The sequence below is a fragment of the Heliangelus exortis genome, chromosome 2, assembly GCF_036169615.1.
Source record: "Heliangelus exortis chromosome 2, bHelExo1.hap1, whole genome shotgun sequence".
NCBI lineage: Eukaryota > Metazoa > Chordata > Aves > Apodiformes > Trochilidae > Heliangelus > Heliangelus exortis.
This window is the reverse complement of record NC_092423.1, coordinates 131,547,014-131,572,292: the sequence shown is the minus strand read 5'-3', so window position 1 is coordinate 131,572,292 and position 25,279 is coordinate 131,547,014. Positions and strand designations below refer to the sequence as shown.

The following is a 25,279-nucleotide window of genomic DNA, read 5'->3' as shown; positions in this document are numbered from 1 at the left end:
CTCATCCTAATCAAGGTTGTCCTGCTGACAATTCCTAGTGGAACTGCTAGGCAAATAAATGGGAAACAGATATGGCAAGTCATGAGCCTAAACTTTTGAAAATCAGTGGATAGCAAATGATCTTGAAACCTCTCCCATTCCAAAACTTTCCTGCCCTGTACTGTATACAGTTTATAAACCAGGCCTTTTGCATTCTTCTGCTTTGGCCTTTGGGTAGCCTGGCCTGTATTATCTGTGTGGGTTGTGGTTGTTGCTAGAACAATAGCAGAAAGAAATAATTGTGTTTGCTTTTCAGGCTTTCAGTTTTTTATTTTAAAATTGCTATCACCTATATAAAATACAAGTCTTCTACTGCCTCACTGCTTTCCCAAGCAGATTGCAATTTGATAGTAATACCACTGATTCAAAATAAGGCAAGATAGATGAAAGAACATTAAAATATCTTTGACTTTGAGCTCAGACAGAAGATGACATTTTAAAGTTACTTCATGCCCATGGTGAAAATAAATCTTCACTGTGTCTGAAAACATAGAATGTCAGGTAAGAAGGGACCTCAAGGATCACCTGGTCCAGCCCTTCTAATACTATAGTCTAGATGAAATATCTCAGTACCCTGTTGAGCTGAAACTTAAAAATTACCAAAGTGGGGGAATCCACCACTTCTCCTAGGAGACCATTCCAATGTCTGACTCTCGTCATGGTGAAAAATTTACCTATTGTGCCCAATCAAAATCTCAACAGGAGCAACTTGTGCCCATTACCCCTTGTCTTATGCATGTGACTCCTTGTAAATACCATCTTAATGGAGAAACCTAATACTACATAGGATAATTCCTCTTTAAAAATTCCTAAAAGTCCATTAATCCATATGTCTTTCAACCAAGAGTCTTTAAATAAAGACTGTCAAAATAATGGAAACCCAAAACCTGTCTGACTTTCACTTGTTCTTGCTCCATATTTGAAAAGTGTATGGAAAAACATTTCCAAATTTTCTTATAGAAAAGAAGCATTAGCAAGTATTAGAAAATTATTGTATTATTATTAAATTTTATTTGAAAAGTATAAGCAAGCATAATATCATGTTAGATTCTTGAATTATAAAAGTGGAATTGAAGTGCTGTGACATTTATTACAAATTTCTACAATAAATAATTAAATAAAGCCCAGCACCTTGGCTTACAAAGTGAAAAGTATATACTGTATCCAGTGGTCACAATTTAAGAATGAAAGCTTTTCAGAATTAAACAATTTGGAGGAAAAAAAATCAATGCTTTCATGAAGGAGACTTCTCTGTACATTTCAGAAAATAACTATATTTTTTCAGCCTAATCAGAATATGAATATATTGAAGTATGCTGATGAAATATTTAGGTAAACTATAGGGATAGAGAGATTGAAATACTTATAGGCCCACTCTCAAAACCTTCATCCACCATCACAGTTGGCATTGCTGTTATACTGACCCCTGACATTTCATAAAGTAGTATGCACAGTCATGTTCCCCTGGTCTTTAAATGGTCTGTTCTCACTAACAGCTACTAATACATCTAATAGATACCTCACCTACTAACATGCATCTGGAAGATAAAACGAACAGAAAGGAATTCTAATCAAGAAACTGATGCAAGAGTGTACTTAAAAAGAAGTAAAAACTGTTCTAAAATAACACTGGTTAGCTATATTTTTCTTGGAAATACCATAGCTCAATCTGTTCTTCTGATGAGAACCTGGCAGGTTTTACCCATCTCATCCCAAGAAGACCTGTGGAGCAGGGACCCCAAGTGCCCTGGAGCAGAACATGGCCATACATGTCTGATTAGAATAACAGTTCTGCTGAAGAAGGATATCAGACCATCCAACCCTGGTGGCAGAGTTGAATAATTGCTAAAAAATTGCTGTCTTCCTTAGAGCATAAAGGGGAGCTTGGCTCTGCAGCTTTAAGGTTACAGCTTGGAGGGGCTGAGCTTAATACTCTTCCTCCCAGGGTTTCATCCTTCTCTCACACCTGACTGCCCCAAACTTGAGGTCAGAGCCTGGTTTGCTCTTGAGCTGTCTCTTACAATGATTTTTAGATGTACAGTGATCAGTTCAACAGGTTAGCTCTTTCACTGGGGAAACTTTCTTTCACTGTTAGTTCTTTCACATGAGGTTCACGTGAGGTCAGGACAGTACCTAAAATAAATCTAAACTTCCTTGCTTTGAATTAATGATATTGCATCCTCCAACACTGGAGGATGTGCATCTTATTTCAATACACAGATGTGGAACTCCTTGTTTGTCTCTGAATTTAGGCATAAGACAGGACAATGACAGAAAATATTTTATGTTTCTATTTTTTATGGTTGCAAGCAATTAAAATCAACAATATTACTAGTAATTGTATTTATAGAGTGGATAAATTAGTTTCTTTACTCAAGTGCTTTATTGAAAATTGAGTCTGGTTTTTCAAAGTAGTGCAAATTATTAATTAACATTTTATTTTAAAAGTCAAAGTTATAAATAGGGACCTAACTTTTGGTAAGTATTTTAAAAAATGCTAGTCAAATTTCTTAATCAAGGTTTCTCTTGAAATGTTATTTATGAGAATACATTACAATTAATTGTATACTGAATTAAATCCCTGAAACAATATTCTTATCATAACAGACAAATTAAACAAGATAAAAGCAAAATCTAAAAATTATTTGAACATCAAAACTTGTCAGTTAAAGGTCTTACTCTCAAATGAATACATTTCCTCATATTTCCAGACCATTTGACTCTGACTCTACATCTAAGAAATTGTCTCTACATTTTGTCATTCTATCTGTCTATAGTGTGAAAAAAATAATTGCCTAAATGCTACAGGGTCTAGCAGAAGATCAAGTGATGTGTGATATAAATGGCTGCCAAATATCACTCTGGGGCTTTATGTCCAATATGTGCAAAAATACAAAAGTTAATGTTGCAGCAAGTGAGGCCTTTTCAAAGAGTCTGTGATCCACATCACCGCCAGAAGGAAAAGAATATGAATGACATCTACAGAAATGAGGAATAAGGAAAAAAAAAAGGTTGGTTAAGTGTTTTATATTACTCTTTAATGAGATTGAAGTGTTAATTACTGTCCTTAAAAGGGAATGCTTGACTGAAGACAACTTATTAGCCAGCTTCCTAGTGGAGCAGCATGCTTTTGCATTCCTGGTTTCTAGTTGAGAACTGAGGGTTGGTTTTTTTCTTTTTTGCTTCAAACTTGACATGTTAAACAAAGACTGAAACCCCAGGGGGACACTTCTCACAAATTAAGCAAATTTTTATCACAATGCTTAGGCCACTTTAACAATGTTACTTTGGATTATTTGCAGAATACTTGCTGCTTAGTAAAAGAACTTAAAAAGATGGTGTGGTGTTCTAAGATAGAAAGTTAAAAAAGCCCTCTAGAATACTAGTTATAAATTGACAAGGTCAGCTCAGGTTTTCATCACCAGGAATAGATCTCTGCAGCTGGTAAAGGACAAAAATCTTTTGAAGCTAAACAGAAAACACTGTTTTGCATGTTTAATAAAGTAATGATTAGGGTTTTCTCAAGTGATTTTTGCAGGGTACTCTGTGATGTTTGCCCTTGCTGCTTCATACAAAGGTATTCTGCATTCTGGTGACCTTTGAAAACTACTGAGTGCCCACATGGAAAAAGGGACAAAGAAAGAAGCAGTAAGACTAGTATTAGCTAAAACTCCCCTTTGCTTCTCCAAAGAATTCTGCTACATGCTTCCAGTATGAACAAAAAACAGCAGAATTTTGAAAATGTAAAAGGAAAAAATCTGAGGATGTCTAGGCCCTGACATTCTGTATTTGTAAAAATCCACTGAGATCACCCATGCTATAAACTCTACATTGTCTTACTCTTCAGAGTCTTATTGTTAAGCACTCCAGCATCCTGTCTGCCAAGTATGCAAGCTCCTCAGAGCTCCTGCCACTGGTGTATTTCACACTATAACCACAGAATATTTTACATTCTGATAAAGCCACTTCAAAAATAGGCACAAACACTCGATAACTATGCCTGTTTCCAGAAAAGCAAACAGCTATTAATAGAGATTCTTCAACTATCCTTAGAATGCAAGACATTGTCATTAATATCTCAATAACCATAAATATGGTTAAAGATTTAACCAAAGAACACAAATACAGTGGCATATGCACCAGCATGTAAGAGTCAGGAGAATTACAAATTCAACTAGCAAACACTTACTGATAGCAGAGATATACCTAATGCTTTTCTCTCTTTTGCACAATATTGGTCTCAGTTTCAGTTATACAATCTGATATTTTCCCTGTTTTTCCTTCAGCAGACTGAAGAACAGCCATTATTCATACAGGTCAGTACATACAGCTATTTTGGGGGCTGGATTTTGAGGCCTTTGGTTTCCAGTTTCAATTTTAATAAAAATAAAAAATAAGGACAAAGAGCCTCCCAGTCATTCAATCTGATACATCTATTAGCATGCTAAGTATCTTCAAACTGAATTTGGCTTTTACCTGTCTCCACTTCTTTAAATGCCTCAGTCAAAGTCTAAGGCAGCAGACTTTAAACATGCTGGTCAAACTAATTATCACAGGAATCTTCATAGATGCACAAGTTATTAGTCACATTTGTTCTTAAATGCTATAAATTCCATCCAGAAATTTATTTTCAACATTGGAAAGACAGAGACAAAACAAAGCACCATCCTATTCTTTAAAGGAAAGGGTGTCACTGGATACTGACTTTAACAAAAACTCAAAAATAGAGGAGTGTCATGTTCTGCTTATAAGGGGTAAGTATATCACAGTAGATTCACTCTTTGAAGGTTTGAAAAACCTCTCATGATGCTGAAAGATAAGAAATATAAATACCTATGGTCCTTGTCTTGACTGCAATTGATCTGTTACACTTACACTCTCTCAATCATACCAATTTTTTGCCCTTGGTTTCTGCAACAGTTTATTTGCCAAACCCTTCTATTGTTTGGCTCTCCACTGACCAGGGAATGAGTGCTTCCAGTTTGGTCATCCATCTTTAATAAGATTTTTTTCATTTTTATCGGCTTTAGCCCCAGCAATTATTTTATGATAAACACCATTTTCCATAAAAATGATAAAACATCGGGGGGGGGGGGGAAAGCCTATTTCAAAGCCCTTGTCTATTTGAATTTCATTCTCATAATTAGGAAGTAATCAATCCTTCATGTGATCTTCTCATGAGAGTTTTGCTCCAGATGTTGCAGAAAAAGAACTGCAACAGAATCTCTGTTTCTCTGCCTTTCATGGACCTTTAGAAATGGAAATGTCCCAAATACCCCATCTTCTAACTTCCATCTAACAAATGCCTCAAAAAGAAGCAATGACTCAGTATCATTACTCTATCCCTTCTCATTCTAAAATAAACCTAAAATGAAATAGCCAGAACTATTTCTGCCTCATGGACACTGACTGCCTTTAAACTGTCACGGATTAGCCTCTTCAGTGTTTTGATGATCAATTTTTTGGTATAGTTACTTGAGTCAGGGTTTTCTGACTAAAGAATGTTTTCTGTATCTCATATACTTGAAAACCACAGTAAGTATTACTTGCAGCCTGTTGGCACAACAGTAACTATTTGGTTCAAATCATCTTTGTAACGAAAAAAAAGATGTCTCTTTCATCACTAAGGTTCTTTGGGCAGCATTATTATTAGATAACAAAAGATACATAAAAATATTAATTCATGTTCTTGTTAGCTTCTTGAACTTGCATTTGTGCTGTATACATTGCTTCTTGAACTTGCATTTGGATGTGTACAGCATAAGCTTTGCTTCATTCTCATAGGACTTTTCAATTAATAAAAATTTAGAATAAAATTCTCATTTTTGTAATTAAAGACTATCATATCCAGAGAAGAAATGGCAATATTTTTCTTTCAATACAAGATTCACAAGTTCAGATATTTAACTTTCACAAAACCTTTCAGCCTAATAACACATCAAATCAATAGTTAATCCTTTAATTCACATGAATGTTTGGTAGTACAGCAAATATCATGAAAATCAAATCCTAATGAAACCTATAAATAGATAATCCTAGTTCCAGACTTTTTAAAGCAGAGTCTGAAACAAGGGGAAAACTTCTTCCAAAGGGATGCCTTTGAAATGTCATCCTTGCTTTCATCTATGCACATGACTGCTCAAAGTACCTTGTACTGAACGTGTAAGCAATTTTGCCATTGAGGTAAAACATGGAAGAGTACTTGTTTTAAATATACATCTAAAAATAAGCTACTATACACAAAATAAACTAATTACTTCTGATTTTAAGAGAGCTGAACAGTGTTTAGCAAAAGTGTGCCTGAACTGGAAAGTCAAAAAAAGTTAATAACACACAGGTAATTCTTCTCCCATATGTGCAATAAACATGAGTGATGAAAAGATGTGCTTTCTGAAACAGTAGATATCATTTTAAGGTCTGTTTTTTTCCAACCACAAGAATAAAATGTGTTGATTCAATATTTTCATTTAACCAATAACTCATAGGAAGGTTCTTGAACAATAAGGTACACAACTTTCCTTTTCTTGTATTATGAACAGATAGGAAATGGGTCACTCAATCCTCTAATTCCATTTTCATAATGAAAGAGACTCCAGATAATTTCTCAGGAACTGGGAATGGATGGTAAGCACAAGGTAATTAAAATCAGTCTTTCCACCACATAATTTATTACTTACTAAAAGTGCTGAATTACAGAGATGGAATTCAAGTCACACCAGCACTTGCCTTCTTGCCCAGAGACAACTTTTGCCCTCCTCTAATTTAAGTGGTTTCTATATTGAAGTTTGTTTTGTATGAAAACCACAGCAAATAACTTCTACAAGATTCTGTAAAGACAATCTCTGACTCTGACTAGGACAGAAGTATTACAAAAGGTGAAACTGAGTTCTGAAGAAGCCAGCCACAGTAAAGACAAAAATTTTTCACTAAATACCACCTAAGTTTAACGGACCAGTCGATGTACCCAAAATTTGTTGGGATAATAGCAAAGGCACAGAAAATTAGAGCCTTGACACAAAAATTGTAAGCTATTAGTTTTATAAGTGAAATAATTTAACTTATATATGGGGAATTTTACTGTTATTCTGATGTACCACAACTGAAAAGCAGGGAAGTGTGAACAACTACCGCACTTTCAGAGCTACGGTGCCTTGCTAGAATCTAGTTCTCTGTCAGTAATGTAAAGTACTTTAAATTTAATAAAATGGAAGATTAAAATTTGTTATGAAAGATTAAATCACAAGTAATGCGCAATATGAAAGAAAAGCCGTGGACAATACAGCTAAGTTAGAGCTCCTACAAGATTTTTACTTCTCACTCTTTCTCTTGTTATCATAACCTTATGTTTTACATTTTTTTGGCCTGAGATAATAGCTTTTGATCACTAACAACTCCTAATCAAAATAGTTTTTATTCAATGAAGGTAAGTTTGAAATTCCAGTGCCTGAAATTTAGCTCGCTAAAATTATTTAGTTCCCAAATTATACCCTTCCCTGTGTGAAAAACAATTAATTCTATCAGAGTTTCCACAATTTTGGTAGCATTTTTCAAATGCAAAGAAAAAACAAATTATAGATTCATGTGCTAGCTGGATGCTTAAAGGCTAATTTTCAATTAATGGAGATGGGAAATACCTGATATGATAGAAATCAAATCAGCTTAAAATCTTTCGTAATAGCACTGTCATCAGTCACCTTTTAACACTTTTTGTAGAGTACATAGTTTATAGGTAATAAGAATTACATTCTTAAAGTGTGCCAATACTTAAATATATATAGTGGGAAAAAAGTGAAAAGTATGTGAGGTGAACTGTGATACAATCTATAGAAAACTTAAAATGAAAAAAATAACACAGAGAAAAGCAGTAGAAGAGACAGACCTGAGTTTCTTCTCCTTGATGATTCCGCTTCTTCTGTGATCACATCGTGTAATGTACAGACATAGACAAAGGAGATGGGCGTGAGAGGATGTATTCAGAAGGTTAAAACTGACACTGAGGGAAAGGGCCAAAAGTTGTTTTAGAGAGAAATCTGCAGAGCAGAGTCAGTAAATGGGGAAAAAAAAACAGAGACACCAGAAGATAAAGGAAAGCTGAAGAAGAAGTGGTTAAACTACTGTTGTTGAAAAAGAACAGTAAAGACAGGGTTAGTATAGGAGCTGAGGAAATAACAGAAGTTATAATTGACAGCGAAATCAATCCTTGAAATGAAGCTGAAGAAAAAGCTGGATAGGAAAAGGTATGTTAACTAGCACAAACACTTTTGTTCATGATATTCAACTCTTTGCAATCTTACCTAATTGAATATAAATATAATTTTTCTCTTTCAAGTGTTGAACATTCAGCTCAATGTCACCAATGGGAAGTCCATTATTAGATTTTTGTATTATTAAATTGTTATAATTTATGTTGAATCAAACATCACATATCCAAAACCTTTTCAAAGGGATATACAACCACAGGAATTTTTAGAATCCACATAACACACTCTGGAAAGGACTGCATTATTGGGACAATCTGGCAAAGGCAATATTATCAAGAAGAAACTATAGAATATGAGAAAAGAGAATATACAGCTATTAACTCTCGTGGTCAATCCAACAAGTAATTTTTCAGAACCAAATGTTACTCTCATCTCACAGAAAACTAAGTTCAAATGCATACAAGTTAAATGCCAAAGCAACAATCTCTTTACTTACTTTATTACTTCATATTCAAAAAGACACTGTCATCTCAGACATGGAGAAAATCTGAGGGGCAGTGTCATTCTCTGTACCAATAATCTATTTGCAGGAAAACAATGGAAGGAATTAATCTTGAAAAGTAAAAATAATTACAAAGAACTGTGAAGCTACCATCACTATCAGAACAAATGCATTCTTCCTAATAGATATATATAAATAAATAACTTCAGTTATTTAAAAACTTCAGTTTCTTAATGAGTCACATAAGATTGCTCATAATTAATTAAAACTGCAGATGTTAGATTAAAAATTCTAGAAAAGTTCACACACTTCAAAAATATGCCATAATTTTCACAAAATTTTAAAGTCACTATCAAGATACCACTGAAAATACAAAATTAGTAAAAGCAATGTAAACAAAAAAATTAAACTAAAGAAAAAAACTAATTTTCATCTGATAATCACTGATAATAGCTGTATAATTTCATTCTATAGCTGGCCAATCATAATTTCCATCTACTACCAAATGCCAAGACTGTACAAAAACTTCAGTGTTAACACAAGCAGCTTCTAACATATATGTTTGGACTATGTTTTTAGGCAATTAATTTTGTTTGCAGAATGAATACATGTTAAGAGTTATATATGATATATGTAATATGAAATCATAGCAGCTGACAGCCTTGATGAAGCGTGCTATGTATTTACATGTTAAAAAAAAAAAAAAAAAGTGGCATATTTATACCTTTTTATCTGGACGATTGCAATGTATCCGTAGGATGAAATACAAATAAATGAATACAAAGTTTGGCTTCTACCTGTATATTGCAGCTTGCATTAATGTAGTGTAGCTATAATTGCTATAACTGTTAAATAAAACATGACTACCACCACCAAAATGCAGCTACAGTACTTAAAAAATGTTGTCTATTACACATCTATATCCCTGAATTAAGCACTCCTACTAAGTCAAAAGCACTCTCTACAGTTAGAAAATCTCTATCATGACCCCCTTATACTTCATTTATTATTATTAATATCCATAAGAATGCTTAGCTTTGAGTCATACACTGCATTAGAATAAATCCTTTTCAAGACATTTTCAAAAGATGTCTAGAATCATATTATTTTCAAATTAGGAATATGCCTGGTATGTTATTTCAGGGCATTCTAGCAGAGTCATGGAGGCTCAGCATGGATACAAATGAATACCAGAGAAGTTTTCTTTGAAGGTTTTAGAAAGAAATGACTTGTATTTGGCTCCATAACAGTCACATGTACCTTTTTTTCTTTCTTTCTTTTTTTTTTTTTTTTAAACTGCATTTTTAGAAGTCCTCATGCAAAGTATTTGTTATGAAAAAAAATGTTTGTACACCAAAGTGACTTACAAAAAAAATTAATTACAAATAATTTAAAATTTTACTAATAAATATATTGAATAATCATTGAATAATCTTAGTAGAATCTAAGGAGGAAAATAAAAGTTAATAGGTATCTTCTCACTTTGGATACCTGTTGAGCTGATATATTTTGAGATAAATGGCTTATAATATTTTTTTATTAATTGTTGCAAATATTAATGAATTAGTAGAAGCTGTGGCATGGTAATGCACCAACTTCTTTCATTCAACAATGATAAGAAGGAAGCACTAATAGACCAATTAATTTAGACACAAAAGCACTTTTGTGAATCAATCTCTTCCTGATTAAGAAGCTATGCAATAAATCCCAAACAAAAGTTTGAAAATTCTCTGGCTCTCTGGCTTGTAATCCACTAAAATATATCTTTTGATAGAAATAGACTCAAATCTGAGAACAAAAGCATGGAATAAAATTCTATTACAATTAGATCACATCAATAGGCAGTCTTCATTTGCATACTTATTGCTTCCTTGTGCCAGTAGCATTTATTTGGATCAATTGTTCATCTTGATGTATGAGAGTGGTAGCAGAAGGCTATTATACATTGATTTAGAAACAAACGAGACTCTCAATGAATAAACTTATAAAGTAAATGAAAACCAGGTATTGTATTGCAAGTCTGACTAAACCAAAATAAGTACCATCTATTTTATTATTCTTTGATACATATCTATTTTATTATTCTTTGATACAGAACTTTTCCTTGTCAGTAGCATCATTTAGTAAAGAGAAGTATTTAGAAACTAAGTCTTAAAAAAAAAATGCTTAAAACCTCACATAGAAAACATTCCCAAAACATTCCAATCTGAAATTCTAAAAGCAGCAGAGACAATAAGATGTAAGTTAATTACTTTTTCTTTTTCTTGAGTCTTGTCTTGATTGTCCCTGTCTTTTTTCTCCTTAAAAAACAAAAATCTTTCACTGCATATATGGTCTGAAATTTCTGTGGCTTCCAGATTTAGAAAGCCTTCTGGACACTCCTCACAAAATAAGATGTGCAACAGCACAATCAAATAGATATAATCTTAAAGCTTGGAGGTGACTTTAATATACCATGGAGTGTGTGTCTTCCATAAATGTGTGTCATTAGCCTGGATGTGATTAGATCTGAAGAAACCCATAATGCATCTAACTCTCAGAAAATACGTTTTCTGATACCATTGAAACTCTGCAAGGCTAAGGATACAGGTAAAAGAGGAAGAACAGATAGCAGAACAGTTAAGAGCAGAAATATTTATTAAAGAAGAGCTAGAGAGAAAGTGTTTTTCACTACACTGAGGTGTGACTAAAATCAGTTTGCCTTAATCTTTAGTAGTGTTAACTCACATCTTCCAGTTACCCTTCCTGTAGATACAGAGCCTGTTCCACACTTCTGAATTTTTGTTAATGATGTAATTCTTTACTAGTTAAAGTGATTTCTTTATCTTAAAGTGCAAACCCATACACACAAAATCACAGCTATATCACTGGACACATGCTGATATTTTCCCTCAAAAATAGAAGTGGAGTACTAACTCAGATGAAGAGAAAACAGGGAAGAAGCAACATATTTGATTTTGCAATTACATAATATTTGCTATATATAATGCACTATATGTAATGTAAGCTAGGTAAAGACAGTAAGAGTACAGCAAATGTGGCTTATTCCTATCCAAAGATAAGAATAGAGAAAAAGGTAGAAAACAGCATATGAAAAGAAATCTTAAATATTCCCAGTAGCATGAACTCTAAATCAAACCAAATCATGTAGACTGCATTACTTTTTCATAAGTCTGAAGAGATAAATGCAGAATTCAGCAAGACCACCATTATTTTGTTTCTCTGAATAAAGCTCACATTATAATTCTATAAGGGAAAAAAATAAAACAGTACCATTTCAAAATATTAATGTTCTGTGGTTACACAGTGGACTTGAGATATAATAAATCCTGAAAATACAATAAATCTCACTAGCAAGTTAGGTAATTTATGTAGGCAAACTTCAGGACTGCTTCAGACAAGTTACCTAATGGCACAGAAAAAAATGCACTCACTGTTATTCAGATGAGCAATCTGAGAACAGATATCTCTCTTAAATCTACTCTCATCTAGTGATGTAAAAGAACTTTCACCACCTACAGAATCACATTGACCAAGATTCACATAGTTAAGACTGCAGGAACAGTTCCCCCAAAGCAGCCAAAGAATATGTGTAAAAGGTGTGTGGTTTGTTAGATATTTTCAGGCCTCCCCACTATTTTTGATCCATTGTAAATTACAAATGTATCATGAATTATTGTAATTTGGCTACAACAACGAAGTACAATATTTGACCACATCTAAGCCCTACTCACACCAGGACTGCAAAGTTTCATGAAGAAGCCCTGGAAAGTGTGCAAACTTTTTTTTTTTTTTCAAGAGAACAGTTTAATCATGCCATATATTTGATCCATGTTACTGCTCACAGGTTAAAAGATCCTCATATATTCAACACGTAGCTCTTTTTGTAAATTACATCTGCTTGCTTTTCATATTCCACAGCATGCTCATAAGATCCTTCTCTGTGCCTTCTTCCTCAGCCCCTCCATAGCACACTGAAACTGGCAACAGGGCCATGGACTTTTCAATCTTCTCTTTCCCAATCCATTTCTTTTGAAAACTGTTCTACTGCCCCATCACCTTTCCTCTTCAGCAATCATAAACTAGTCCATGACTCTATTCCTCTGTTTCTCACAAGCTGGTAATTTTATACCAGACTTAATAACATTAGATATGAACTCTTCCACATGCTCTTTGATTCAATGTTGTCCTGAGAATGCAGCATTCTCTTAAAGAGTGCTAACATTGGCTAGAGGAAGGGCACACACATTCAAGACATGGCTTGAATTTTGATGCTATGGTTACCTATGATTCTGCAGTTTTCCACTCGCAGTCCCCCAAAATCTCTGCAAAAATACAGTTGACTCTTTGAAATACATATGTGAGAACAGTTTGCAAATAGCCTCAAAAGTTAAGAGATCACAAACACTGTCAAAAAAGCCATATTGATTTCTGATTCAGTAACAGAAATTTTATAAGCATCTTTAATTGAAAAGCCTGAGACATAAGAATCATTTCAGTACCTCATTTAATGACCTTAAATTGTCCTCCAAAAAATTGTTACTCTCATTTCTAGCTATGTCTATTTCTTGAATATTAATGCTTGATATGACAGAATATTCCTGGTTTTGATGGTTGAGTTTTTTTCTATTATTTTGAATTATTTTGTTATCTATTTATGTTTTTATCTACAATTTGCTCACCGGCTCGGTTCTTCACTCAAAGCATTTGTGTAATCAATATCTATTTTCTCCTCTATATTTTTAGCTACAATACTACCATGGCTATTTCCATGTGACTGGTGAGGTTAAATTCTTAACAGACAAACTGAACTTAAAAATGGGACATGCTTTCATAATAGGCTATAGGAGGAAAATCTTTGTATAAAAGGCAATCAAAAAAGGGTAACAGTGATATAAAGTGCCCATTTTACTCATTCTACAGACTGACAGCTGTACCCAGGGACTAACTTTACTAATATCTCCTTGCTGGTTTCTGTGCAAACAGAACATTTAATGCATTCTCAGATGAAAGCACAGCCTTGTGCAGAGGGTAAATCCCATACTGGAAAGCTTCAATGAGCTTGAAGCTTCCTTAAATCGATTCCATCAGGCTACATCACTAGTAGATCATGGCCTCAGATATAATAGATCTCAACATCCAGGGGTGAGTACAGTGTTACTGTACCTCCTTCCAGCTGTCCTGACTGGTATGCCTTGAAAACAAACTGTTTCTAGTGATACAGGGATGTCTATAGGGACAGCAGTGGGCCATGCACAGCAGATCCTGGAAGATGCATTGAGCTGATAAATTGGTACTCCACTCCTATATAGCACCTTATTATATAGGGCTTTTTGACTGAGAGAATCAGTTTGGAAAAAGCCTTATAGGAATATAAGGATGCACTATTTGGTGCCAGTTATAAAGTGTTCAGAACCACCTCAGATGTTTCTGCCTAACTTATCATTTCCCTGTGTGCACATATCATGGAAGACATTACTGATAACATAAACCAGAGCAGAATGTATGCTCTTATCACCCCTTACACAAAGAATCTAGGAATACAGAGAGCAGAAAACAATTTTTACTCAGCTTTGTATATATTCTAGACTTTGATAATTGCCACTAAGGCTTTCCAGACTAATTCTGTATATTCCCTGTAGCACTGCAGGTCAGTGGTATTGTTCCAAAGAGCAAAAATAGAAAAAAACCACCAGATAAAGACTTCTTTTTAATACACAAAACTTTTCTGAAGTGGCAACCTTTTAATGACCATATTTGTTTCTGATTTCTATTCTTCTGATTATTTTTTTTTCTTACATGGCTATTGCTAAAAAATGGGCAAGGGGGCTCTAAAGAAGCATGCTAATAACTATGAATCTGTCATCCACCTAGACCACATATCTACACCCACCCCAGCTGAGAGACAGAGATAATGTTCTTATCTTGCTACTATGTAAAGGAAAGTTTGGGCAGAGGAATTATTTGGCAGAACTGTGGAAAGGGAACAGGGAAGATCTGTAGATGTTGTGTCCTAAACCCGTGATGCAATAGTTAAAACACTGCTGGAAAATAAGACGCACTGCATTCGGATCCTGACTCTTATGAGCAGTACTTGTTTTATCTGTAACTTCCTTTGATGCCTTAAAAAGTCAGGGATCAGGAAATGCAACTGCAAGTCTGGCCTTTTGCAGCTAAATTCCCTAATCCCTATGTTACAGTCAACCCAGATTTTGCTGTTCTCCATTGGTTCTAACTCTTGCCCTTTCAGTTCTACAATAGTTGAGCTTCAACAAAAGACTTGGAAATTATCAGCATTTAGGTGAGCATAAAGCTGAGATTACAACATTAATTTAAGAGATGACACAATTGGTTAATCTCATAAATTTTAACTTGTGTGGCTAAGAAAAGTATTGTCATTAGCATAAGCAAGACAACTGATATGCCACACAGAGAGGGACTTGCAGTTTAAAACTGAGCCTAAGTATTCTTGGAAATGACAAATAACCATTCAGTTGAGTAACATGAATCAACCATTAAATACAGGATGAAACCTACAATCTAAAGATTCCTTTTCTTTATCTTCTTACTTTCCTCTCTTCTCCCTTCCCTTTTCTTCTCTTGTGTACTCTCCTTTACTCTTTACAATGTGCTTATCACCATATCCCAGTGCCTTTTGCAAGTGTATAAGTTAATGTGATTAGGACCTTCTATTGTCTGATTCAGATGAAACATTATCAAAATTATTATTAATTGGTTTACTTTTTAGTACTATGTATATATAGGACCAAAGATAGAATCAAAGAATTAAACTTTATTTTTGTGGTGGAAGAAAGTTTGTGATAGTTTTTAGTTTCAGAAGAAATCCATTCATGTATAGGATGGAGGGAGAAAGAGGTCTTGTATTTGAGAAGTACAGTCATATGGAGATATAAAATGCAGATGGTATAAAAAAAACTACATCAGAATATTTCTGTCATGTGTCATGGTGCAACAAGGTTTCAGATTCAAGTCCTTAGATGAAGACTTTCCCACCATACATGCAGTAGATACCTTGGTTTTATCAACTAAATAAGCATAACTCATACTTGGATTTATGAGGTTTGCACACATATCTAATCATAAAAAAAATTCAAAACTAAAAAGCAAGCTAAGTCTAATATTATGCCAGAACACTTCTTTTCTAATGCATGTGCATTCTAACACAACTGTTTACAAAAGCAGATCTATTTTAGCTACTCTAAAACAGAACTATGTCATCTAAATGGTCTCTACATACTAAAAATTTCACACCAAAGTGAAAAAAAAAAATAAGGTACACTGAGCACACACGCATTACAAAAGCATGAAATGCATTTTTATAGTCTCATGCTTTCATGTGGTTTTCCAAACCCTGACAAACCTGGCTCAGAATGGTGTTTCTTTTTCGGCAATGGTTTGTCATCACTTATTGTACCATTCACCTTTTTCTGCTGGTCCTCCCATGTAACTTCTAGTACAAACCAAAAAAAAAAAAAAAAAAATCAGAAATATTATGTAGCTTTCATCATAAAACACCTAATATCATTTGGGAAAACTTGATCTAAACAAATGTACTATCATTAACATGGCAAAGATCTAGATTAGTTCTTTAATTTAGGGGCCTATGGTGGAGAGAATTAGTAAACATCTTAAACATGGAATAGAACATACTAAATGAAAATTGGTATCTATGTAATTTTTCAAATATTCTCCTCTCTTTGATCTTTAACAGCAGGAATAAAAAAACAAGAGGCTATCTAACAGTAACTTCTTCCACTTTTAATAGTTAGTACTCTGTATTCTATAGCATCTTACAATATTTTTGTGTTTCCGCAAATTAAAAAGAAGTTTAAAGTATTATAGTAAAAAGTGTTTCCAATCATATAATAAAAAAAAACACCCAAACAAAAAACCCTGAGCCAACAATTGTGCATGTTTACTTTCCATTAATAAAGCAATTTTAACAATTGATTGTTAAGACAAAAGCCGGTTGGGTTTACTTCTTAAATCTTGGATTTTATTTGAGTTCAATATTTATTTTAGGCAGACTGTCGTTCAATAATCACGGTCTCACTAATTATGGATCCTGTACCCTGAAACTGGCATTTCTGACCTAACCACTGAGAAAAAGACCTATGAAGGGACCATATATACTCTACTTCCACACAGGGACTCCATTCTCTAGATTTGCAAGACATTAAGTCTCTGAGGTTGTCAGATGTTTTTCTTCTACACTTTAATTCTCCATCTTCTGAAAATTAAGCTGGCTGGTTAGTCTATTCCTACAGGTTTAAAATCTTTCTGTGCCTCATATGAAAACCAAATTTAGGCCAATTAACTATATTAAAAGATTCAATACCCTACAATTCATTTTTACTTTTGGCTGTCAGAACCTGTTTATCATGCTGGTTCCACAAAGTGTAAAGTTCCTCATAGCCATTGCCTACAGATATAATCACTTTTATGGTGACAGAAATAGCCAATGATGGAGAAGAATACTAAAGATAGAGAATAAATTTTAAATCTTATAAATTCAAAATTAATAGACAGAAAGTGATACTCTAAATACTTATTTTTTTCTTTTTAAATGAGACATGCATATCTATAATTGAAAATGTAAACACGTAAAAAATGTTATCTGCCGGCATCCCACAGCTTTATATCTGTGATTGTTGTTCTGGGGCAGAGTACCTATAAAAGGTGGCTTTGATTTTTGAAAATGATGGAGTTTTATGCTTTAAGTAATATATCAGTTAAATTGTAGCTATGATTTCATAACACCAGATATGCATGCTGAAACAGAAACTATCATCTTTAAAGTACCATGTGTAGTAAGTATTAAGTAAGAAATTTTGCAAGAAACATTTGTTTCCAAACTGTGGAAATAAATTCTTATTAGGTTTCTTCCTAACAAAAATGGGAATCTTTATTTTTCCTCTAGGAAAATACATATTTAACAATAAAATATTTAATGATTCTTTATATGCTACATTTTTCTTGGGTAAGTCCAGAGGAGTCTTTTTAACTAATATGGACAAAAATATACAACAACCTTAGTAAATCTACCTTTGAATTTAAGGAAGAGGCACTGCTAGGAAAAAACAACTTTAGACAACCATTTAGGTCCAGGAGTAGAGACAGAATAAGAAAAAATGTAAGGAGACAGAAATCTCAAACACAAGCTTTTCTCAGGACATATAATGAACGTATAATGAACAGTCTAACTACTGAAGATTCTCATAGAATCACAGAATGTTAGGGGCTGGAATGAACCTTGAGAGATCATTGAGTCCAACACCCCCTGCCAGAGCAGGATCCCCTAGTGTAGGTCACACAAGAAATACTAGGAAGCTATGTGGTTTCCATGGTAGTTTTACAACAGTTTTAGAAGTTGGGCCCTTCTTGGTGAGAGTTCTTTTCTAAGAATTCCTGATTCAGTTCTGAACCTAAAGACTGTAGTTTGCTCAGTCACCAAAATCACTTATCATACCAAAGTTGGTTATCAAAAGAAAAGTTTCCCTAAGCCTTGTTAATTTTTCTCTAAGTATTTCCACAACACCTGAATTGACAAACATGAAGAAATAAACACCAAAAATATAACTCTTTGAATTAAGTTTTTTGCCATGTGTAAAACTAGTCAACCCTCCAAAAAAAAAAAAAAAAAAACAACCAAACCAAAAACAAAACACCACCCCCACAAAACAAGCAAACAAACAAAAAACCCCAATGAATTGTTACAAAAAGCAATGTAGGGTACTCTTTTTTGTCTACACTAAAAATAATAGTATGAGCATGAAAGCACCTTCAGAAAAGGTTCCAATGACCATCCTTGTGTCACTTTGGTTCTTTAAATTTTATCAATTTTATCAGCAGATAAGTAGAACTCTTATAATGAGTATATGCAGATTGAGGTACTCCAGATCAAGTGAAAATCTTCATTGACTTCTAGAACATTGCAAGAGTTTGGCTAGTCATGGTTATAATATCAGCTGAGAATTAAAAGTAGATATTCCCATCAGATTTACTCCAACATTTAACATTTTCATCAGCATTTTCTAATTCCATTTCCATCTCCATGCTCTACAAATTTAAGAAAATGGTATTAAATAAGAGGTTTCTGTTTAGGAACTAGTAAGAGATGCTGATGAACGAGCAAAATGCTAAATGTCAGTGCTGCTCATATCCTCTCTGATTAGATAAATATGTGTTATAGTTTCCAATTTTTTTTTTTTTCCCCCAACACCAAAGGGGCATAATCTTTCCCTTTTGTAATCTTTCCCTTTTCCCTTATTAACCAAAGCCAGCTTAGGCCAAATTGTAAACATTTGGAAAGAAACCATACATTTTTCTTTTTCTTCATTCACCTGTTGCCATTCTCACTTCCCATAAAAATGAACTTCAAACTGTCTTCTGTGTTAATAATCAGTGTTATGTATATAAAAAATGTGTAAAGTATTTAACATTTAAAATAAAAAGACCTCATATAGATGATGTAAAATATGAGATTCTTGAGTCAGAATATTTTAGTTACCTGATAAGCCTTTCTGGAGAGAAGAACTAAACAGATGCACTGATTCAGGTTTTTTGCATCAGTATGAAAGGTACAATCTTTGGATACTGTTGTTTCATTAGAAGTAGTTGTTGCCCCTAGCACTTGGGCACCATCACCACAGTGAATTATGTGGAGGGCTCCCCGTGTGACACAAGAGGATGACACTTGGCTGTATGCCATTCCCTCCTGAGAATGATATTCACCTCTGCTGCCTGGGAGAGAGAAACTTGGTATGCTCCAGTACAACATCAGCATTTCTCACATCTGCTTTTTAGAGTATTCAACATGAAAAAATACTGAAATAATATATGATAAGAATAGCTTCATATCTCCAGCTTTTCTGAATTTCTAAATGTGTCAACTGAGCACCAGGGATCTTGCAGCTAAACTGGAATGATGCAGCAAACTTCAGAAGTACAAGACCATGCAGCAAAATACCAGATGCTAATTAAGAGGAGTTTTCTTATGCAAATGCTGCCCCATTCTTTCTTTTCTCCATACATAGCCGTTTTCATAATTACTGTTTTCTTGTGACAGTTTCATAAACTTCTAGCTGAATGCCTTTTTTTAATTAAATTCACTCAGCTTTTATATTCTTTTCAGCGTCTAAAAATTTTTGTGAACCAATTTTTATCAGTGCATTTCTAGTTTTAGATTTTAATTAGGTTATAATAAAGTCTTCACTTTTTCATTAGAACATACCTAACTTAGTCATCTATTCCTGCAAATGAAATATCCTCAGAACTTCTTTCTATATTTAATTTTATAAGATGAATGTTCAGAAAGGAATTACGTTATTAATAATACATGGTGACAACTGGTGTAAAAAATGAGTCACCTGGGCATTTGGCTGCTGCTTCTTAAACACAAAACACCACAATAATGAGCCATTAGAACTGTGCCATAGCTGTCAAAGGCTGAAAAAGTATGTTTTGAAACAGATACTCAAGATCTTTAACACATGTTAAGAGTGCAAGAGGAAGAATTAAGACATAGAAAAGGTTAAAAACCTGTTATACAAGTTTTAATTTACAAAACCAAGCTCCCAAGAAAAATTTTAAAAGCCACTCAGCTCATGAATTCACACAAATATTCTCAGCTGTGTCCAACTTCCACCAGGGGAAAGCACAGGGCTTCAAGTTAGTGCCACACTAATTGCCTCAGATGTCCTACATTGCATCTGGAATGAATCCAGTGCCACCCTGCACCAGATGCATGCTGCTAATGGCATCAAGGCCAGCTCCAAGTGACACAAAGTCAGCACTGAAGGCTTTATGCCTGACTGATGCTGTTCTGAGATCAAAGAAAGCGTCAGGTGCCTCAGTAAAACAGCACTGATGTTCCCCTGCCCCAGGAGTCCAGGAACTGGACTCAATCAGTACCTGAAGACAACAACACACCCAGTCTTTTTCTGACAAATTTAGAGCAAGACCTTCTCTCTCTCTCCATGTAATATTCTACAGCAAATCTGAGGAAATCTTTTTTCACTGCAAATTTGTGCAACATCAACAAATGAATTCTTGGCAAATGTTAACAACATTTTAAAATAAATTCAAGGCTATGTAAGCATCACTTATGTCATTGTTTTGAGTAATTTAGCATTTCAATTAAAAATCAGACATACGTTAATTAGTTATTGGTTTGATTTCATCTTCCTTACTGAACTACAGATTCTGCAAAAAAACCCCAAAAAACAACACCCCTGGGCTTCATCCCTTGGGGCTGAAGTAGAAATACATTAACAGAACTTTAATGGAAGTCATTAGGCATGCAATAGAAAGTATTGCCACATATCTACATACAATATTATCATTACTAATGTAACAAAAATAATACTTCACTTTAGATTATTCCTTTACTCCAGAAACACTTTCTTCAAAATTACTTCAAGGCTACATTAACTATTTGTAGCTGTAAATCACTTAACCAGCCTAGTCCAGTAGCAGACTCTTCTTATCACATTCCTTTGCTCCAAATCCCATCAACTCTGTCCTAAGCTTATTTTTAAATATAGACGGTGCCTCTATACAGGAAACAAATTTATGTGAATCTTCTATTGCTTATTTTAAAGAAAAAAATATAGACGTACTCAAGCAAGATCACAGAAACTATTTGTTGCAATGTCATTTAGTTAAGTCACAGCCTACCTTTAGCTAAATATCAAAGCATCATTTTGACAGCTTTATAAATATAATAGACTTGTAAAATATGAAGAAACATGAGAAAAATGTAAATGGACCAGATTAATCAAAGAAAAATGTAGTCAGCAAGTTGTACATTAACTATGTGTATATTAATATTTATCAAAGTATATTTAAATGCCAGAAAGTGAACATATGCTTTTAAAGCCACTATCAAACCTTTTTTTCCAGGACTGTTTGGTACAGGGGCAGGATTTGTTTGTTCCATACCTGAGTGACCTGCCCTAGCTTTGGTGCTGCTCTAGCAGGAGGGTTGGACTCAATGATCTTCAGAGGTCCCTTCCAACTCCTGACATTCTGTGATTCTGTGATCTCCTTACATGTTTGTAAAATATGGCAGTTTTGCTCCCTCTTCTGGTTATATGGACATAGCATGTTGGAAAAGAATGCAATATAGCTTGCCTGCTGACCTATTATTAAAAGGTGTATTTTGAATATCTCAGAGGAACAGGTCTACTGAGTCACATGTTTGGATAAGTACTGCAGGTATATGTTGGCAGGAGTGATTTAAGGCAGGAGAAGGAGTGCACAGAGCCTATGAGGGAGACGAAGATACCACACAGAAATACCACAGATGTTTCTGTAGATTTCTAAGGCACAAGTCATAGGAGACTCAGAATCCAGGATCACACATAAGCACTACCACACACTCGTTCTGCTCATCTTCCTCTCCTGGTTTGCTAAGGGCCGGACTCTGGGCAACTTACATGCATGTGATGGCAAACACAAATGTGGAGCAAAATGCAAAGTTCTACTCTGCACCTCTCTCCCATAGTCTCTGCTCACTTTGTATTCCCATTCCCTGCATGTCAACGAGTGCTCTGTGTGCAAGGAAATGTGAACAGCCTAAAAATCCACCCTGAAGAATGCAGGTTGTAAGGTTTAGCTTGGTATTGATTTAATTTTTTTCCTAGTTGTTTTTATTCTTTACGTATGATCATACATCACTCACACACACACACACAAGGTGTGCAGGCAATCAGAGGTGTTTAACCCTTTTTAAGTGCAGTTAAGGTTGAAGTTTATGGCACACTTCTGAAGTGTTAAAACAAATCATTCAGTTCAAACAACTATTCTGGAAATAAGTCAGTAGTTTTAAGCACTAATATAAAATAAAATGCAATGAATGACTTACAGAAAGATGAAATATATAGATTTGTTTCTTGATAAAACGGGGTTCTTCAGAATATCAATTGCTACTAATTTATAAAATGTAAGTTTTCTTATCTCACAAATTTACATGCCAATTTAGATGAATATGGAGCTTTTTAAAGTTATTTACTTTTTTTTTTTTTTTTTGCATTTTTACATGAAAATGCTGTCAACAGCAGAACATTTGTGGTATTTTTTAACGTTAGTTATAAAATATTAGATTAGCAACCAGACAAATTATGTTTTACTAGCAGACAAAATGGCATCACATTGTCATGTATCAGCCTTAGAAATGCTACTTTATATTGCGATGTAGTTTCGAAAGATGCCACCTCACATTTTGTAGAAATAAGTAAAATTTTCAGCTGTTTATGGACAAGTTAGTAATTAGACTCATTAATTTGTCATATTTCCCTGGTATTGATAGATCTCAATTCACAAAATAGTCACCTATATCGTATGGAATTTCAGCAGAATATAGGTTCTTCAGTCTGGAAAATATGCATCTTATATGTATTCTTGCTGCTGTTTTATGGTGTTGTGGTGGTGTTTCTTTAATTCACCATTTTCCCAGCAGTCAGACTGCAGTTATGTGCCTGCCTACAACCACCACAGTCTCAACATCTTACTTAAGCCTTACTGCGCCTTACTTAAGCCTTTGCTTAAACCAGAATTTAATTAAAATGTACTCTAGGTACTCATAACACACATGAATATGTTAAGTGTTCTCATAGCACACATGATACACACATTCAGTATCATTTTTTATGCAAAATACAGCTGTCATAGTATCTTAGCAAAGTCTAGAGTCAGTAGGCCAGGGGAATAGAGAGCACACATGAGTCATGGCAGTCATATTTAGTAGTCCAGGCAAAGTGTAAACTTCATTTCCAGAAATCCCAAAGTCTTAGAATGAAGAAGATGCTCAGGTAAACCAGCAGGATGAGCCACATGCTTGTTTTTCAAAAAAACATAGATGTATGCTATTTCCATCTGCCACCACTTCTTTCTCTGAAGCCCTTCTATTCATGTCAGTCACCTAAATCTTTAGATTGTGTTTAATCTGGCAGCAAGTCTAGAATACAGCATATTTTAATCCTCCAGACATCCTGACTACCCACACTGTGGTGGGGCTCCCATAAATGCAGAAACCAGAGAGCATGGAGAGGGGGGAACTCTATGGCTTGGTTCTTGTCTTTACTGGAGATACAAATAGGCTCCAGACATTTCCTGATTGGGGAAATGAAAACTGGAAAGAGTTCCTGATTCCCATAATATAGACAAAGCTCTTGTGTAATTACGCAAAATATGTGAGGGAACTGATAACCTGAAATCCTTAAAATTTTGCTTTGGTAACCATGTCATCCTTTATGCAACCTGAAGTAAGAGTAGAGGACAAAACAGCTTGGAACCTTTCTCACAAACTTAAATGATCTGAAGATATCATACAAAATACATGAAAAAGGAATGCAGTAGACCTGAGGAAAAATGAAAGGGGATAGTGATTTCAGTAAAAAATATTTGAAATAGAATATTAGGCAATTAGAATACTAGACCATTCTTTTGGGGTAAAGTCTCTGCAGAAGAAGCTTCTAAAACATAAAAAGGACACCCTAGAGACATATACAAAACAAAACTATTTAAATACAGGATAGTAGTTCTTAGCTAAGTATGCAAAGTACAGCTTTGAGGCTTTGTCATTAATTATAAATAATTTTTTTTAATTATATAATTTTGATTTTTTTTTAATTGAAGGAGTGGAAGTAAACTGAGAAAAAATCTAGCTTTAGCCTGATGTACTTGCTAATTATTGGTTAGTCAACCTCTATCAAGTCAACAAAAGCCTCCAGCTTTACAAGAACTAGAAATGAACTTCAGAGCATAAGATACTGAACAATCTGGTAATTAGCATGCATTACAGTTATAGCAGCAGGCTTTCAGCTTTTTAATTCACTTAGGACTAATCTGGCAGAGCCACCTGAGAAAGGGAGGTGACCCCATACATTGCACTGCCAAGCTGCCAACACAGAGCCCTCTCTGCAACAGCACCTCATTCACTCTGTCTACACTGATTAATAAGAGGTTATTAAACCAGTGTGGTTTCCCCTGCAATACGATGAACTTGCACAGGCAAAACTGAACCTCTACTCTCCTCATACCTGTATTTCCTCTGCTAAGTTATTCCAGGGAAGAGAATGTTAAGAGTAGCCAGTAACGAAGTAATTGGGGTCATTCCCTGTGTGGGCTCCTGGTAGAGATGTAAGAATGTATACCCAAATTTTAATAAAGCCAAGACACTATCTAAATGATATTTCATTCACTGGCAGAAGATATTGATGAGACAAAGCCTAAATGTAATATGGCTTTAGAAGTACATGGAAAAATAATAACAAATTTCTCAAAAAATAACAAAGCAGTTTAGAAGCATGAACTCAAATAAAACTCCAAAGTAAGCTGTGGTTGGCCATTGCAACTTGCCTGTTCTATTTTTAGTTAATAAATCTAAATCTCCATGTTAACATTTCAGTTCTTTGAACTAAGCTGATTTCTACAGCGTTTGAAATAGGATATTGAACATAATAAGAACTAAACAATAGAGATGATTGCTAATGACATAAGCTTTCCTCTACCA

At 34.4% G+C, this 25,279-nt stretch overlaps 1 protein-coding gene across 41 annotated transcripts in view; it reads right to left on the bottom strand.

The window, feature by feature from the left end:
- The window catches only part of RIMS2 (regulating synaptic membrane exocytosis 2), a 421,007-nt gene that overhangs the window by 97,508 nt on the left and 298,220 nt on the right, over positions 1 to 25,279 (bottom strand). For 29 of the 41 annotated variants that reach the window (XM_071738118.1, XM_071738119.1, XM_071738124.1 and 26 more), the window contains one exon: positions 16,124 to 16,213. The exons of 11 other annotated variants lie outside the window; for them this stretch is intronic. In XM_071738118.1, coding sequence (XP_071594219.1) covers positions 16,124 to 16,213 — 90 coding nt within the window. Of the gene's footprint in view, positions 1 to 7,918; positions 8,449 to 16,123; positions 16,214 to 25,279 lie in introns of those variants that run through there. One more of the 41 variants, XM_071738147.1, reaches the window with a different exon arrangement.